Source organism: Diceros bicornis, chromosome 37 (assembly GCF_020826845.1).
Source record: "Diceros bicornis minor isolate mBicDic1 chromosome 37, mDicBic1.mat.cur, whole genome shotgun sequence".
Lineage (NCBI taxonomy): Eukaryota > Metazoa > Chordata > Mammalia > Perissodactyla > Rhinocerotidae > Diceros > Diceros bicornis.
The window spans coordinates 28339780-28355841 of NC_080776.1; the positions used below are offsets into that span (position 1 = coordinate 28339780).

General features: G+C 57.7%; 1 protein-coding gene across 4 annotated transcripts; it reads left to right on the forward strand.

Moving 5' to 3' along the window:
• Nucleotides 1-2842: 2842 nt before the first annotated feature.
• Nucleotides 2843-15835, forward strand: BOK (BCL2 family apoptosis regulator BOK). 4 transcript variants are annotated; one of them, XM_058533386.1, is made up of 5 exons: nt 2844-3092; nt 3630-3881; nt 6653-6781; nt 12913-13076; nt 14384-15835. In XM_058533386.1, the coding sequence occupies exons 2-5, from the start codon at nt 3659-3661 to the stop codon at nt 14507-14509; spliced, it is 642 nt and encodes a 213-aa protein (XP_058389369.1). In that variant the 5' UTR covers nt 2844-3092; nt 3630-3658; the 3' UTR covers nt 14510-15835. The 4 variants fall into 4 exon arrangements, with proteins under 4 accessions (XP_058389368.1, XP_058389367.1, XP_058389369.1 ...); XM_058533385.1 differs by lacking the exons at nt 12913-13076; nt 14384-15835 and adding an exon at nt 11997-12906 and having other exon boundaries at nt 2843-3186; XM_058533384.1 differs by lacking the exons at nt 12913-13076; nt 14384-15835 and adding an exon at nt 11997-12906 and having other exon boundaries at nt 2843-3092.
• The last annotated feature ends 227 nt before the right edge of the window (nt 15836-16062 follow it).

A 16062-nucleotide genomic window follows, 5' to 3' on the forward strand; every position in this document is an offset into this window, starting at 1 on the left:
GGAAGACCTTAGCTGACCCCAGCATGACTGGGGATTTTGAGGGTCTGGATAAGGGTTTGTGGTCTGGGTACTCCCGATTGGTTTAACCTCCCCTCTTGAAAAACACTTGGGTTACTTCCAGTTCCTCACTGCTATCAATATTCTGTACTGAATATCCTGAGACATGGCTTTGATCTGATCTAAAATGTCTAGGAGAGGTCCACTGGTTTCAGGCATGGCTGGATCCAGGCATGGCAGCTCCTGGACTAAAGGGTCTGTGCTAAACATATGTGTCTATCAGTAATGCCCAGTGATTGCTCACTCCCATGTCAGGGCACATGAAGTCTTTCCACACCCATCCACGCTCCCCAGGAGACAGGAAGCAGAGAGCAGCATCCCATTGTGTACAGGAGGAAACTGAGGCTGTGAGTGGGACAGGAAGTTGCCTGAGGCCACACGGTGGGAAGGTAGCCAGAGTAAGCACCCCAGTCTCCCGTCTGCAGGCATAGGTTCTTTCCCTGCCAGAGGTACATTCCAGGGTCCCTGGGGTCAGACTCCAAAGTTCGCGGTCTAGCTACACCCAGTCCTGCAGCAACTCCTTGGGCAAGTCCCTTTTCCATTCTGAGCTTCCATACTTTCGTCTATAAAATACAGGGAATCCCAAAGCTCAGCACCAGGAGCAGACTCTGTCCTGGTGCTTCAGACTCCGCGTGAAAGAGTCCTTTAAAATGCGCACTCACATTTTAGAGCTCTATAGCTTTTCTGAAAAAAACAGCTAGCAATTACTGAGTACTTACCACATGACAAGCAACTTTTTACACGGATTCACTAATTCAGTCCTCTCAACAACCACAGGAAGCAGGTATTGTTTTTCTCTCTATTCTACAGGTGGGGAAGCCAAGGCAGATGGAGGTTCCATAGCTTTCCCAGCTTCTTGTAATGTTCTCGACAGGTTTGGTATCAACATTATGTTGGCCTCATAAAATGAGTTGTGAAATGTTCCCTCATTTTCTATTCTCTGGACAGGTTTGCGTAAGGTTGGTGATATTTCTTCAACTGTTTAGAAGAATTCCTCAATGAAACCATATGAACCTAGAGTTTTCTTTGTGGGAAGACTTTTTTTTTTTCTTTTGCTAGGGAAGATTTGCCCTGAGCTAACATCTGTTGCCAATCTTCCTCTTTTTTCTTTTTTTCCTCCCCAATGCCCCAGTACGTGGTTGTACATCCTGGTTGTAAATCCTTCTGGTTCTTCTATGTGAGCGGCTGCCACAGCATGGTTACTGATAGATGAGTGGTGTGGGTCTGTGACTAGGAACCAAACCCAGGCCACTGAAGCAGAGCATGCCAAACTTTAACCACTAGGCCATCAGGGCTGGCTCAAGACTTTAAATTATGGATTAAATTTATATAATTGGTATAAGACAATCCAGATTTTCTATTTCTTCTAGTGTCAGTTTTGGTAAATTGCATTTCATTTAAATTTCAAAATAACTGTCATAAAGTTGTTCATACTATCTTCTTATTATCCTTTTAACGTTTGTAGTATCTGTAGTGATGTCATCTTTTTCATTCCTGATACTGTAATCTGTGTTTTGAATTTCCTTACCCAATATTTCCAGAGGTTAATCAATTCTATTAATCTCTTAAAAGAACCAATCTTTGGCTTTGTTGATTTCCTCTAATTTTTGCTTCGTTTCATTAATTTATGTTCTTATTTTTGTTATTTTCTTTCACCTTTGGGTTTAATTTGTTGTTCTTTTTCTAGCTTCTTGAGTTGGAGCTTAGAGCATTAGTTTTCAACCTTTCCTCTAAAGCTATAAGTTGTCCTCTAAGCACTGCTTTACCTGCACCCCTCGGCATCTGATACATCATATTTTCACTTCAAAATATTTTACAGCTTCCCTTGAGATTTACTATTTGACTCATTGATTATTTAGAAGTATGAAGTTTCATTTCCAAGCACCTAGAGGTTTTCTAGCAGTTTTCCTGTTACTGAGTTCTAATTTAATTCAGAGAGGTCAACTTGTAAGATTTCAATCTTTTGAAATTTGTTGAGACTTTATGGCCCAGGAAATTGTCTGTTTTGATTAGCATCCTTTGTGCACATGGAAAAAACATGGGTGAAGTGTCATATATACATGAATTGGGTAAGTTGGTTAATCCTGTTGTTTGAACTGTGTAATGTTGGTTCAAGGACAGAGAAATCGACCAGTGCAATAGAAAAGACTTCAGACCACATCCTCACATATACAGTCACTTGATTTATGATGGGGACTCTTCTCTTATTCAGCAGAAAAAATGATGGTCTTTTCAATAAATGATGCTGGGTCAACTGGATATCCATAAAGAAAAAAGGAGCTCTGACCCCCTACCACATCATTCACAAGAATTAATTTGTGATCCATCATAGACCCAAATATGAAGGCTAAAACAAAAAAGAAAACAGAATATCCTAATGAAAAAACACTAACCATAGGAGAAAAGCTTGATAAATTGGACTTCATTGAGAACTCCCGTTCATTAAAAGCAAAGCAAACCAGAGCGGCAGAAGATGTTTACAGTGTCTTCAATACAATACAAAGCCATGTGTCAGACCAGGCACACGTATCCAGAATAAAGAACCTCTACGTATCAATAAGAAAATGGAGCCGGGTGTGAACCCAGGCGGCTGGTGCCAGAGCTAGCTCGTAATCGCTGGGCCATGCGGAGACAGCTCCTGCCCGGCGGCCCTTCCTGAGTGCACACCAGGAACTCGCTCGGTCCTCCTTAAGCGGGAGGCGGTGGGGAAGCTCCGGCCGCGGCTCCGCCCCCGGGGGTTGCCTTTTCCTTAGAAGGCGAAGCCCCAGCCTCGCCTCTCGCCGGCGGAGACTCGCGCTGTGCGCCCCGCGCTCCCCTCGCCCCCGACGACGCCGCCGGAGCCCCCGAAAGAACTGGAGGCCCCGCGCGCTGCGCGCTCCAACCCGGCTCACGCGTGGACGGGGCGGGCGCCGGGGCGGGGCGCGCGTCCGCGCCGGTTTAAATGGAAGGATCGAGATCGGCGGAGACGGCGGCGAGCAGATCCTGAAGCCTGAAACCCTCCACGGCCTCCGCGCCCGCGACATGCGGCGGGAGAGGTGAGCAGGGCGGGAGCGGCGTCGCATCCCCGGGTGGCCGCGCCATTTGAACGGCGACGCCGGGAACAAACACCGAGGACGGCGCGGCGTGGAGGTGGGTGGCCTCGGGGCGCGGGGCCGGGGTCCTGTCTGTCGCTGGTTCAGGCAGTTTGGGCCATGCCCCTCGCCCGCGCCTCCAACGCCCGCGCACTCGTCTTCGAGCGCGAGCAAATCGCTATTTCCCCGCGGTCCTTCCTATCCCTGGCAGCCGCAGGGATCTTTGTGATTGAATTCGGAATCTGAAAGAATGTGACACCGTGTTTTTAAAATTTGGGGCACAAAAGCGAAGGGTTACCCGCAGCTGGCCGCAGCCCTTCCCCAGAGCCGCGCCCAGCCCGGCCTCCCGTGCGCCCCGGCCCGGCGCGCGGATGCGATCGGAGTGCCCGCCGCGCCCCTTCCCACGCCCCGCAGCCCGCCCTCCTCGCGGGCCCGGCCTCCCCCTCCGCCAGCCAGGCTGGGACGGCGGGGCAGGCCAGGCTGAGCGCTGTCTGCCCGCAGGTGCGGCGCCCCCCGCCCGCGTCCCCGCCATGGAGGTGCTGCGGCGCTCCTCGGTCTTCGCCGCCGAGATCATGGACGCCTTTGATCGCTCGCCCACCGACAAGGAGCTGGTGGCCCAGGCCAAGGCGCTCGGCCGGGAGTTCGTGCATGCGCGTCTGCTGCGCGCCGGCCTCGCCTGGAGCGCGCCCGAGCGCGCCGCCCCTGCCCCCGGCGGCCGCCTGGCCGAGGTGTGCGCGGTGCTGCTGCGCCTGGGTGAGTGGGGCCCTGGCGGGCGGGGTCCCCAGGCTACCCGCCCTGAGCTGGTCGGCGGGGCGGGACCGTCTGTGCCTCGGGGTACAGCTGTCCCCGCACTCGCCCGCCTGCCGTTTGATCGGGCCAGCAGCTTCCCGCTGCTGGGCCTCAGTCTCCCTCGGGCAGAGACGGGGCTGGCTTGGGCAGGCACACCCAGGCCGAAGCTCGCCCTATTCCTCCATGCTCCTCCCTTTACCCCCTCAGGCTGCCCTGCGCACAGACCTCCCGGGAGATGCCTGCTAAGCCCGGATTTCAGACATTCTAGCGTATCTAAAGGATAGAACGCTTTGGGAAGAATGTTATGGTGGCTAAACTTCCAGAGTGACCCTTGTACTCAGCTGGGCACAAAAATCCTTTGTCGCACCACGTGTCCCTATGTTTGCTTTGGAAAATAGGTCTTTGCAGTTACTGACTGAAATCCTGCCATCCACTGCTCTTTCCTATTGATTTGGAGGCCTCCTAGGCTCCCTGCGGAAATTTGGTGCTCCCAGAGAGCCAAAACCAGCTGGGTAGCCAAAATCCCACCTGGAGAGCTAGTCCTGTGTAGACACCTGGGGGTACTGTTTCTGGGGTCACACACAGCCCAATAACTGTCTCCATGTTCTCCGAAGTCTGGACCCCAGAGAGGGAGGGACTAACCCAGCTGACTCAGTCAGTCCTCACCACAGGGACTGAGTTGCTCATCCATAAACCGTTGTTGGGTGCCAAGAGTGGGCACCTGGGGAGGGGGTGGCAGCAGAGATGGCTGCCTGACCAGGTGGCTCTCCAGGCAGAGTGTGGGGAGAAGCTGGCCCGGGATCTGGGGTTGGGGGTAGCACCCCTTAAAGGGAACACCCTGCCTCTTTTCAGGCTGACCCCGGTGTCTGCTTGTCCCTGTTTTGTGTGGACCCTGGGAGTAGGGCTCTGTGTACCTGGTCTGCCCAGGAGTGTGTAGTGGGGAGGAGACACACAGATTCCAGCGGCCAGTGCACAGGACTGCACAGGATACTGCAAGGGCAGTATCCCACCTGGGCCTTGGGGGAGGGGAGAGGTTTGTAGGTGTGGAGAGCAAGTGGGATTTGAGCCATGAGCCAGGGGTCCGGAGCGCCTGGACTCCCGAGAGGTCAGCCGCCCATCGCCGTTTCTTCCAGCTGGGCTGTGGGGACAACACTGGGGGGAGCATTCTAGAGGGCCCTGGAAAAGATGGTTCCTTGGGCTCCTGAGAGCCCCGCAGACCCCTGGAGGGCCAGGAGGAAGTCCTGCCTCTGTCCTGGCCTGCTCTGCACCCTGTCGACCTCAGCCTCCGTCTCCTTGTCTGTGAGCAGAATCTTGGGGCTGCTTCTCCCTCGGCCTGGAGTCCCTATATTTAAACTTGTCTGAATAGCCCTGCTTTGGGCTCTGCTAATCTGACCAGGCCAGCTTCTGTCCCCTCAGTCCTCAGCGGCCCACCCTGAGAGCCCCAGATGCTTCGGGCCTGGGCTCGGGGAGCAGGGGTGAGCCAAGCGCCTGGCACCGGCCCTCTCAGGAGCAGGGCCTTCAAGGCCCCTCTCCAGTGTCTGTCCCTGCCATGTCTAGTCCCTGGGGCTCAGCCCCTGCCAGATGGCTAAGGGGGCCCCAGAGGGAGATGGTTGGGACACCACAGTGTTCTTGTTTATGTCCCATTCACTGCCCTGAACAAGAGCAGTGCCCTCAGCATGAGCCCCTCCACGGCCTGGCGCTGTCTCCCTGCCCCCAGCCCCTCCTCAGCACAGACGCCCAGCTCCTGGGGCAGTGGCCAACAGGAAGAAGCCCGGGTCGCGTCCCCGTGGTCAGCCTCTGGGGCCCAGTCCCCAGCAGCCCCTGAGCTCTGTGTGTGGGAACGGCCAGGCCAGTCCCAGGAATTTCCACGCATCAACCTCCCCCCATCGCTGTGCCGGCCTTGTCTCAGTTCTGCTCCAGTTCCAGATCTTAATTAATTAGATGGAGAGCAGCTGGCCCCAGGGATGACGCGGGCGCCCTTATCGGCCGGGACCGTCCAGTCGGCAGCATTTCCCTGTTGGCTTTGGCTAGAGAAGTGTCTGGGCTGGGGGACACCCAGTCCGAGGGCTGTGTAGAATTCCTGACACATCGCTGCCAGGGGCACCCCAGCGAGCACACGCGGCAGGCAGGGCCGTTGAGAGGGCATTTCCTCTGCTGAGTGTGGCCACCCCATCCAGACACACCCTCTTGGCACCAGGGGCCCCGGTTTGAGCCTGGGCTGTGCTGGCAGCCGCGGGCAATGGCTCAGCTTCTTGGTTCAGCGAGCAGTTCTGGGGCCTGAGCAAGGACCTCCCTCTAAGCCTCCCACCTATGTGGGGTTGCCAGTGAAGTCCCTGCCCATGTTGGGCTCTGGCTGCCTGCCCGGTCTGCCTGCCGCCTGGGCAGCTCACTGTGGGCCATGAGTCACCGATCAGGCATGGCCCACGCTCCTCCCTGGGATTCCCGCCCCACCGGCCCAGCCAGCTTGGCCCTGGGGTTGGGGGGTGGGGGGATGGCTGGCTTCTCAGAAGGAGTGGGCTGCAGAGGCAGGTCTGGGGTGCCCATCGCATCTCCCTCATCTCCTTGTCCCCCATCTGATAGGTTGTGAGAGTCAGAGTCTGGGTCAGTGAGGGACAGGGTCCCTGAGCCAGCTGTGGCCACAGGGATGAGGAGTGGGCTGGTCCCAGGCCCGTGTGACAGTGGGGTTGGGGCCAGGCAGGTGTGGACCATCTCTGACCCACTATGTGACGGCACAGGGGATGAGCTGGAGCTGATCCGGCCCAGCATCTACCGCAACGTGGCGCGCCAGCTGAACATCTCCCTGCAGTCTGAGACCGTGGTGACCGACGCCTTCCTGGCCGTGTCGGCCCAGATCTTCTCTGCAGGTAGGCCTGTGCATCCCCCCAGGATGCCCACACAGTGCCGGCGTGGCCCAGGGTCTGTGGATCAGGGCAGGTGCTGCAGCACCTGGTGGGCCTGTGGCGGAATAGCCCCCACTGGTCCGGGAGCCGCCTTCCCACTGCGTCACAGACCAGCCCAGAACTGCAACTCAGACAGTGCTATATGGTGCCTCCCCCGGTTCTGAGGACAACAGGCCCACTGGGCAGCTGCCACGGGGCCGCTCACGTGGTTCTGGTTGGGCATTAGCTGGGGCTGCAGTGATCTGAAGTCCTGGCTGGGCTGTGTGTCCCGGGCTGCCAGTTGGTGCTGGCTGTTGGCTGGAGCAGTGCCAGGCTGTCCCACACGTGTCCTTTGCTTGGCCTGTGTCGCTTGGTCTTCTAACAGAGTGGCACCAGGTCTCAAGGGGGAGCGTCCCAAGCAGCCTTGGTGGGCGCTTCCAGGCTGTTATGACGTGGCCTCAGAAGTCATGGTGTCACTCTGCCGAATTTTGTTGGTCAAAGGCGAGTCACGGGGCAGCCCCACATTGAGGAGAGGGATGCAAAAGTGTGGAGTGGCTCGCTGGGGCGTCTTTGGAGAATAGCGACGCACCTGTCTCACCTGGCCGGCCCACACTCATCTGTGAATGTCCCGGTGCCTCCATCTGTGCCCTGGGAGCAGGTGACATCTGCTGCTCCTGCTGTTCCCCCCCCAACCCCCCACCGTGCCCTCACCCCAGTTCAGCTCCTGCTGCCTCCTGTCTGCATACCTGCCTCCAGGCTCATGGGAGGCCACAGGACTCATCTCCCCAACCCTCTTCTGTCCCCACATCCCGTCCTTGGATCTCTGCTGGGCTCCCTTCTGTCCAAAGACCTCATCTCCCTGCCTGTGACCTTGTGTCCTGTCCTAGCGCCCCACGCTCTGTGAGTTCGTCTCGTCCCTGTGTGCAGGGGCTGCCTGCAGGTGACCGAAGCGCCAGCCCCATGCATCACCTCCTCGTCAGCAAGCCCTGCAGATGCTTCCTCAGCACCCTCTGGGCACTGCTCTGGGCCGGGGACCCTGTGATGAATGGCTGGCCAGTCCCAGCCCTCAGGGAGGGGAAGCTTGGGGGCCCCGGAGCCAGGGTATTCCGGAGGCTGTGTGCGAGCTGCAGTGGGGGTGTGAGTGGCTGTGGCGTCTGAGTGTGGGGAGGGCCACCTTCCCCCAGGGCTTTCTGGAAGACGGTCTGCTGCAGGAGGAGAGGCTGCAGGCAGCAGGGAGGCCTCATGTCCCCTTGTCTGTGAGGCGGGTCTGCGTCTGTCGCTGACCAGCTGTGTGACCTCGGCACACCCTTTGTCTCTCCGGCTTCAGTTTCCTCACCTGTAGGGTGGTTGGGACAGCAGCAGAGCAGGGCTTTAGGGCAGAGGGTGCCCGGGAGCCACAGTCCCCACTGCCTGAAAACGCAGCCCTCGCCCACTCAGCGGAGAAAAGGAGGCCCAGTGGAGGGACCGCCGCCCATCAGAGGCAGGCCTCCAGCCCTGCGACCCTGGCCCCTGGGGTGACCGCGTTGACCTCCAGCGAGCGTCCTTTCCCAAGGAGGCTCCTCCGACCCCTGGTGGGCAGGCCGGACAACCAGAGGCAGAGCAGGGCCTCCCTCAGTTGTGGCCTGTGCGGTGGGGACATGGGACCACCAGGGCCACGGGACCTGCCAGGCTACAGAATCCGCCTCCTCCAGGGCGGACACTGGGTCAGCGCTGACCTCCCAGGCAGAAGTCACCACGGCTAGGACGTCGCAAGGGAGGTGCCTGGGTGGGCTGGTGGGAGGGGCAGGCTCCTCCAGAGTGTTCTAATAGTCCTGACCTGGGTCCTGGGGGAGTCTGGGGGGTGTGGCGGGCAACCCTTGCGGGTGCCCCTGGCAGGCGCCTGGTAGAGGAGGCAGTGGGTGGGGCCCAGGAAGGAAGCAGCAGGGCCTGGCTGGTATCCCGGGCTGACGACCACCCTTGACCCTCCCTGGGCTTCTGCGTCCCGGGCCTGACGCCGGCGCGTGGGTGGCTGGGTGGGTGGCCACCGTGTCTGTCTCTGGCGTCAGGCGGCTGGTTTACGAGCCGAGGGCTGGTTTTAAAAGGAAGGTTCATCTCTGAGAACACAGCTCTGGCCTCCTGGTGGCTGGGACTGAGCGGGGAGGTGGGGGCTGGGCCCTTGGGTGGTGGTGAGTGTGTGGGCAGGGGACAGAGGATGGGGGGCCAGGAGAGAGCACCCCACCCCTGCCTGCCCAGCCGTCCTCAGCGCAGGGACAGGCCTGAGAGGTGCCCAGCAAGGCTGTGGGTTCTGGGAGGATGAGCTGGGCCCGGCAGGGAGAGGAACAGGGGAAGGACGGGGGAGGGCAGGGAGGAAGGTGGCAGCACCTGAAGACTGGGCACAGGGCACAGCAGCTTAGTTCACTTTTAGAGAGTTCAGTTTAAATCTTGTGATTTTTGTTTGAAACTGGAGCAGAACATAGCCCTCCGTGTTCAAGCACCCCACCCCACCCAGTGCCGGCAGGCTTGTGCTGCGCCGGCTCCTGCCCCTTTCTTGTGGCAGCCTCCACACCTGCACTTGCCCCTGTGGCGCTCTGGGGCAGCCGTCGCCTCCCAGGCTGTGAGACCTGCAACTGGTTTCTCAACCTCCCTGATCCTCAGAGCCACCTGATAAGGGAACAGCAGCAGGGCTCCATGGAGCATGGATGGGGTTGCAGGTCTGCCCCCTTCTGCTGCTAACCGGCTCTCAGATCATCCCCCGCAGCCACTGGGTGGCTGCCCCTCAACCCTCCTGCTTGCTGCTCCAGGTCTCCCTTACACCCCTCGTCCATCCCAGCCCTCAGGGTCCTTGAACCCTTTCATCCCAGGGCAAGCCTCAGCCATCAGGTGCTTGCCAGCCCTTGGCCCTCTCTGCCCATGGCCCCTCCCATGCTGCCAGGCCTTGCACACACTGACCCTCAGGCTGGACCTTCCTGCCCCTCTTCCTAGTAGCAGGCCCCCCGTGGGGTGCAGGCCCTGCCTGGCCTTGCCTTCTCTGGCTCTGGCTGTGGTTGAAGTTATGGCTAGTGATGTGGGCAGCCCGCATCCTGCAGGGCAGGGCTCCGTGGTGGCCTCTCCAAGTGGCCGAGCACCCCTCGAAAGCAGAGGCAACTGCTGCTGCTCTTGGCTGAATTTGCACTTGGGGCTTCTCAGTTCCCTTCAATTGGAAAACTAATTTTTCCCACCCCAATTAAAAGTTGGCAGGAGTTTTCATTTTTTTCTTCATATTACAAGAGCAAAATATTTTACCACCAAAAATACAGAAGGTAAAGAACTCAGAAATTGCTACTGAAAAGATAACCCAGTTTAAAAATGGACAAAGGATCTGAATAGACTTTTCTCCAAGAAAGATGTACAGATGGCCAGTCAGCCCATGAAAAGATGTCATCCTCAGTCACCAGGGAAACGCACATCCAAACCTCAGTGAGATACCGCCTCATCCCCGCTAGGATGGCGACAATCAGAAGGTCTCGCAGTAGCTGCGAGTGTTGGCAAGGATGTGAAGAATTGGCAGCCTCATAAACCGCTGGTGGCATGAAAAATGGAGCAGCTGCTTTGGAAAGCTGTCAGTTCTTTGATGGTTTAGCTCCAGTGGAGTTACCACATGACCCAGCAGTTCCACTCCTGGGTATCTATCCACGAGAAATGAAAACATGTGTCCACACATGTGGACCTGCACACGGATGTTCAGAGCAGCATTATTCCTAACAGCCAGAAAGGTGCGAACACCCCAAATGTCCATCACCTGATGAATAGATGAGCAAACTGGTCCATCCACACAGCAGAATGTTCTTCAGCCATAAAAAGGAAGTAAATGCTGACACATGCTACAGCGTGGATGAGCCTTGAAGACGTGCTGAGTGAAGGGAGTCAGACGCAAAGTGGAACAGAGTGTGTGATTCCATTCGTATGACATGTCCAGAAGAGGCAAATCCACAGAGACAGAAAGTAGATTAGTGGTTGCCAGGTGCTGGGGGAGAGGGGCTGACTGCTCATGGGTTTCTTTCTGGGGGGATGAAAATGTTCTGGAATTCAATAGTGGTGATGGTTGTACAACTTTGTGACTGTGCTAAAAACACTGAATATCACACTTTAAAGGAATGAATTTATGGTAATGAGATTATATCTACGAAAAAAATAAAACACAGAACAGCTCAAAGGAAACAGGACCTACCGAGGACTAGCCCCTGGAGACCACCCCTGCTGGCACCTTCCAGATCGCTGCTTTTCTCCGCAGACTTGAAAACGTGGCTATCACATGGAACTCAGGAGACAGTGCGCACCTCTGCCCGCGCGGCACCACGGACTGTGGTGCTCATCCCCTGGCCAGTCCAGACGTCTCGCTCCTCGTGGCCACCCTCCTGCGGTGGCCTTTCACCTGCCCTCTGGCAGTGTTGAGTACCTGCTGGGTGCCGGGCCTGGGGAGGCCAAGGCCACAGCTGTTAGGAGAACAGAGCCCGTTGCCAGGGCTGGCACCCCGTGAGCAGCAGTAAATGGGGAGCATGGCGTGAGGGCACTGTCCCCAGGACCTGATGCCCTGATGGCCTGGGTGGCACTTGGAGGGGGGACCTTGAGCAGAGCCCTGGGGGCTGGGAGTGTGCTGCATGCAGCAATAAGGCTGGAATAGCATGAGCGAGGCCAGGGTGGCAGGAACAGGTCTGAGAGGGGCGGGGGGCCAGCTCCCATGGGATTTCAGACTTGGATTTATTTTGAAAGAGATGCGAAGTAACAGTAATAGGGTTTAAGCAGGGGAGAGACATGGTCTGATCTATGGAGTTTTAAAAATTTCTTTCTATTGAGGTGAAATTCATGTAACACACAATTAACCATTTTAAAGTGTACAGTTCAGTGGCATTTAGTGCATTCACAATGCTGTGCCACCACCACCTCTCTAAGCTTATCATCACCCTAGAATGCCCCGTGCCCATGAAGCTGTCACTCCCCATTCCCCTCCCCCAGAGCTGCAACCACTGATCTGCTTTCTGTCTCCGTGGATTTGCCTATTCTGGACATTTCGTAAAAATGGACTCTCACACTCTAGGTGGCCTTTTGAGTCTGGCTTCTTTCCCTGAGCATCGTGTTTTTGAGGTTCATGTATGTTGTAGCGTGCCTCCGTGCTTCCTTCCTTTTCTTGGCTGATTAACGTTCCAGTGTCTGTGTGGACCACGTTTTGTTTTTCCATTCACAGTTGATGGAGGTTTTGTCGTTTCCACCTTTTGGCGATTGCGAACAGGGCTGCTGTGGATGTTCCTGGACAAGGGCTTCTTTGAGCTGGCTTACGTTTTTATAGCAATTGTTCTGCTGTGTGAAGGTGGATTGAAGGGCACACTCGGTCCCCGCACACGCCGCTTCCTCGGGCGATTGCCGACAAGGACCCTCGCTGCTGGGCGTGCAGGCTCTGTGCTTCCCAGAAACTGCCAGGTGCTCTCCAGCTGTCTTGCCCATCAGTTACAGGGCTGCAGAGCGACCTGGATCCTCCCATCGCCATTTAAGTTTTTAATCTGATGGATTACAATCCACGCCTTGTTTTAATTTACCTTTCTTTGATTATTAGTGAGGGCAAGCATGTTTCATATGTCTAGTGTGTTGTCTTTTTTCTTTCATGAATCAGCTGATTGTGTTCTATGCTCATGTGTCTTTTGAAAGGTTTCTTTTTTTCTCATTGATTTATAAAATCTGTTTTTATAGTAAGGAAACTTACATCGTATAACTGGCAAGTGTTCTTCCCTGGGTTGTCATCCATCTGTCTTTTCCTCCCAGGTGGGCTCCATCTCAGTTCTACCTCTCAGTAGCTTAGTGGTCCGGGGAAGGTCGTCCCTCCTGTGGGCGCCAGCTTCTTTATATGGCCAAGGTCCTGCTGCCCTTGCAGGGCTGTTCAGGGGAACAGACAAGCCCGGGGTTGCATCAGGTGGTCAGCTGGCTAGGCACCTTATCCAGTTGGGGAGCTGTGGGGAGGGCCTGGCACCCTGGGTGCCGACCCCAGTCATCAGCAGAATGTCAGGGGGAGCAGCTCAGAGAGGCTCAGCCCCTTCGCATGACCCTGAGGTCTGGACTCGAGCCGAGGTCCTGGCGGCCTTCTGACCAGCATCCGTCTCTCCCCGCAGGCATCACATGGGGCAAGGTGGTGTCCCTATACTTGGTGGCCGCGGGCCTGGCCGTGGACTGTGTGCGGCAGGCCCAGCCCGCCATGGTCCATGCTCTCGTCGACTGCCTTGGGGAGTTTGTACGCAAGACCCTGGCGACCTGGCTGCGGAGGCGTGGCGGATGGGTGAGGGGGGACCTGGGGGTGCAGGGTGCAGGGGTGCTGGGAAGGGGGGCGCGGTGCTAGGGGTTGGAGGAGCGGAGAAGCGAGGACACCGGGAGGAGGGGGCGAGGGCTGGGGCTGCCAGACCCAGGGCTGCTCCTGCTGCCAGCTCCAGTGCTGACCCCTCCCCTGCTCCCTGCAAGTGCCGACCCCGATCTCGCAGCTCCAGTGCTAAAGACCTGCTGCGCCAGAGCCTCTGCGTGGCAGAACGTGGCCCATGGCCCCGGGCCCCTTGGCCTGGGAGAGGCAGAATTCAGCCCCCTCGGAGAGAAAATCCCAACACTGCTCAGAACACTCTTGTCCTGCCCTCTCCCTGCCAGGTTCTGGGGCCAGGATGAGGCAGGGGTGGGTGTCAAAGTCCTACCCCACCACTGTCTCCATGCCCCCAACCTTGGGAGCTGCTGGGCCCTGGACATAGGGGGCTGGCCCCACCCATAGGAGATCTGTTTCCTTCTCTGTAAAATGGGTGGTGAGCAAGGGGTGCGTGAAGTGCACTGGCCACGGGTGACGGAGCTGTGGTTAGAGCCAAGGGTCGAGGTCAAGTGGTCAAGTGGCTGGGGCTTCGGTCTCCTCTGAAGGTGGCACTGGGTGGGGGCAGGGATGGTGTTCTTCCAGAATGACTCACGCGGCTGTGGGCATCCCTGAGCACAGAGACCTTGAGGCCTGTGTCCCCTCCTGCCTTCCTCTCCGTGGATCCTGGCTGGGGCGGCCAGGACACTGACTGACACCATGGCCAAAGGTCAGACTGTGGGGAATGGATTTCATTTCTTAGCAGGAATAGAAAGAAATAAGGAAATAAGGAGTGGCCATTCACTGGGCTCTGGAAAGCTCAGTTCCTGCTCCTGTTCCAAGGGAGATTCTGAAGCTGGATCTGTCCCTCCTGGTACCCAGCCTCCACAGCACCCCACAGCAGGATGCTCAGGTGTTTGTAGCCCCTGCGGGCAGCAGGCAGGTGGCCGAGCTGGGGACATTGGTGCAATTCTGGTGTTGGGGGCACAGCAGGCTCTGTCCTGCTCGGCAGTGTCCCATCTGCTAGCCTGGCCCCAGCTGCCTGCTCTCCCACCGTGAGCACCTCCCTTCCCTTCTCCCTCTCTGAATCCTCAGGGTTGGGGCTGGGCCCATGTGGAGCCTTCAGTCCAGACCGGACCACAGACTTTCCCTAAATGGCCTCATGCATTCCCTCAAGAGACTCAGCTGACATCCAGTGCAAGGCGCTGGGGGCCTGGCCCTCTCCCAGCTCTGCTCTCTAACTGTCCCCTCTTCCCTCTCAGACCGACGTCCTCAAGTGTGTAGTCAGCACAGACCCTGGCTTCCGCTCCCATTGGCTCGTGGCCGCATTCTACAGCTTCGGCCGCTTCCTGAAGGCTGCCTTCTTCGTGCTGTTGCCAGAGAGATGAGCCACCAGCTTGAGCAGAGGCCATAGCCCAGCCTTCTGACCCAGGAGGTGCTTGGCCCCCGAAAGCATCGCCCTCCTCCCCGTCCGTGCTGGGAAGACTCTTGGAGCCCTGCCTCGAAGCTGGAGGCCCTGCCCTGAGGCCCCTCCGCAGACCCAGGCCTTCTGGAAGGAGGAGCAGAGGGGCTTCCCTGGGCCTGGAGCTGGGCTTCGGGGCTGACCTGTGGCCCTTCCCCACTGTGCCCCTTCTTCTGGAACCTCTTCTCATCCCTTTTCTTTCTGGAGCCAGAAAGTCAGGGTCACCTCCCAGGCCCCAAGGGAAGGGAGCTGGGACACCAAGCTCTCATGACGCTGGGTCCCATCCATGAAGGGGACCATGGCAGGACACGAGCTGGCCTCAGTCCTCGTGGGCAGTGGGCCCTGCACATTCGGTCTGAAGGTGACTCTGGCCTGGCCACGGCTGAGGAGTGTGGGGTCTTCTGACCCTGCAAACAGAGCATAAGGCTCATGTGCTGGTTGCTTAATCCATTTCTGGAGGGAGACTGTGTCCCCCACCTGTGGCAGGGTCCTTGTGTACCTGTGGCAGGGTCCTTGAGTGGCAGGGCCCGGGGCGTGGGCTCCAGGCTGGCACACCTGCCTGTGAATGGCAGAGTCCACGAACAAGAGGGATGGTGTGTGTGTTCGAGTCCAATAAAGTTTCATGGCAACAGAAGTGACCCACCTGCTGTCCTTGTGCCATCCTCGTGGGACTGCCCAGGGATGCGACAGGAGGCAGGTGAATCCAGGGTGATAGAGCATGAAGCGCAGAACGATCCCAATGTCTTCCCTCATTGAGCCACGACAGGGAGCTCACACATACATCACAGGCGTGCACACATTTGGGCGTGCACAGTGACGTGTACACTCACGTGTGCATGTGCACTCACACCATCACGTGCACGGACACACCAGGAACAAGTGGCAGGTTGCTCAGCAGCCCGGCTCTCCACAGCTCCCAGTCTGTCCCGGTCGTTCTCACCCTTTCATGTTGCTAACAACAGCCTCCTGTTTCCCTTACTGATGGCTTCCCCCTCCGCTCAGAGGCCCAGCTCCTGTCCATCCACTGCAGGGCGGGGTCCTGGGCAGGACCCACACCCTGCCTTCTAACACAGGGACATTCTCCTCCCCAAGCCTGTCTGACTCCAGCTCAGGCCAGAGGCACACAGTGCTGGAGAGCTGTGACCAGCCTCTCAGCCTCAATTTCCCTTTCTGTACCATGCAGGGTTGAGCCAGACCACTGCTGAGGTCTTCCAGCCCTGCCCTCTCATCCAGCCTCCGAGGAAGTGAGAGTCCTGAAGGACGAGGCCACTGTACACGAGGTGAAGCCCGTCCTCACCTCACCCCCCATCACCCCGTGAGACTGCTCTCCCCGGCTTCCTCCCGGGAGTGCTGCCTCTGAAGGCCCCTTGCCTCCTGGAAGCCCCGCCTGCCGGTACACCCTCACCCACAGTGTGGCAGTGCGAAGTCTGGCCAGGTGCCCGGTGACGGGCAGGTGGGAAGAAGGAAGGGAGGAAGGGG

Bases quoted from the DNA above. Each gene is read 5' to 3' on its own strand.
- BOK (XM_058533385.1), top strand. From the start codon at position 3,659: ATGGAGGTGCTGCGGCGCTCCTCGGTCTTCGCCGCCGAGATCATGGAC. The intron at 3,882-6,652 runs GTGAGTGGGGCC...GTGACGGCACAG, and splicing joins CGCGGTGCTGCTGCGCCTGG to GGGATGAGCTGGAGCTGATC. The intron at 6,782-11,996 runs GTAGGCCTGTGC...TTCCATTCACAG, and splicing joins GGCCCAGATCTTCTCTGCAG to TTGATGGAGGTTTTGTCGTT.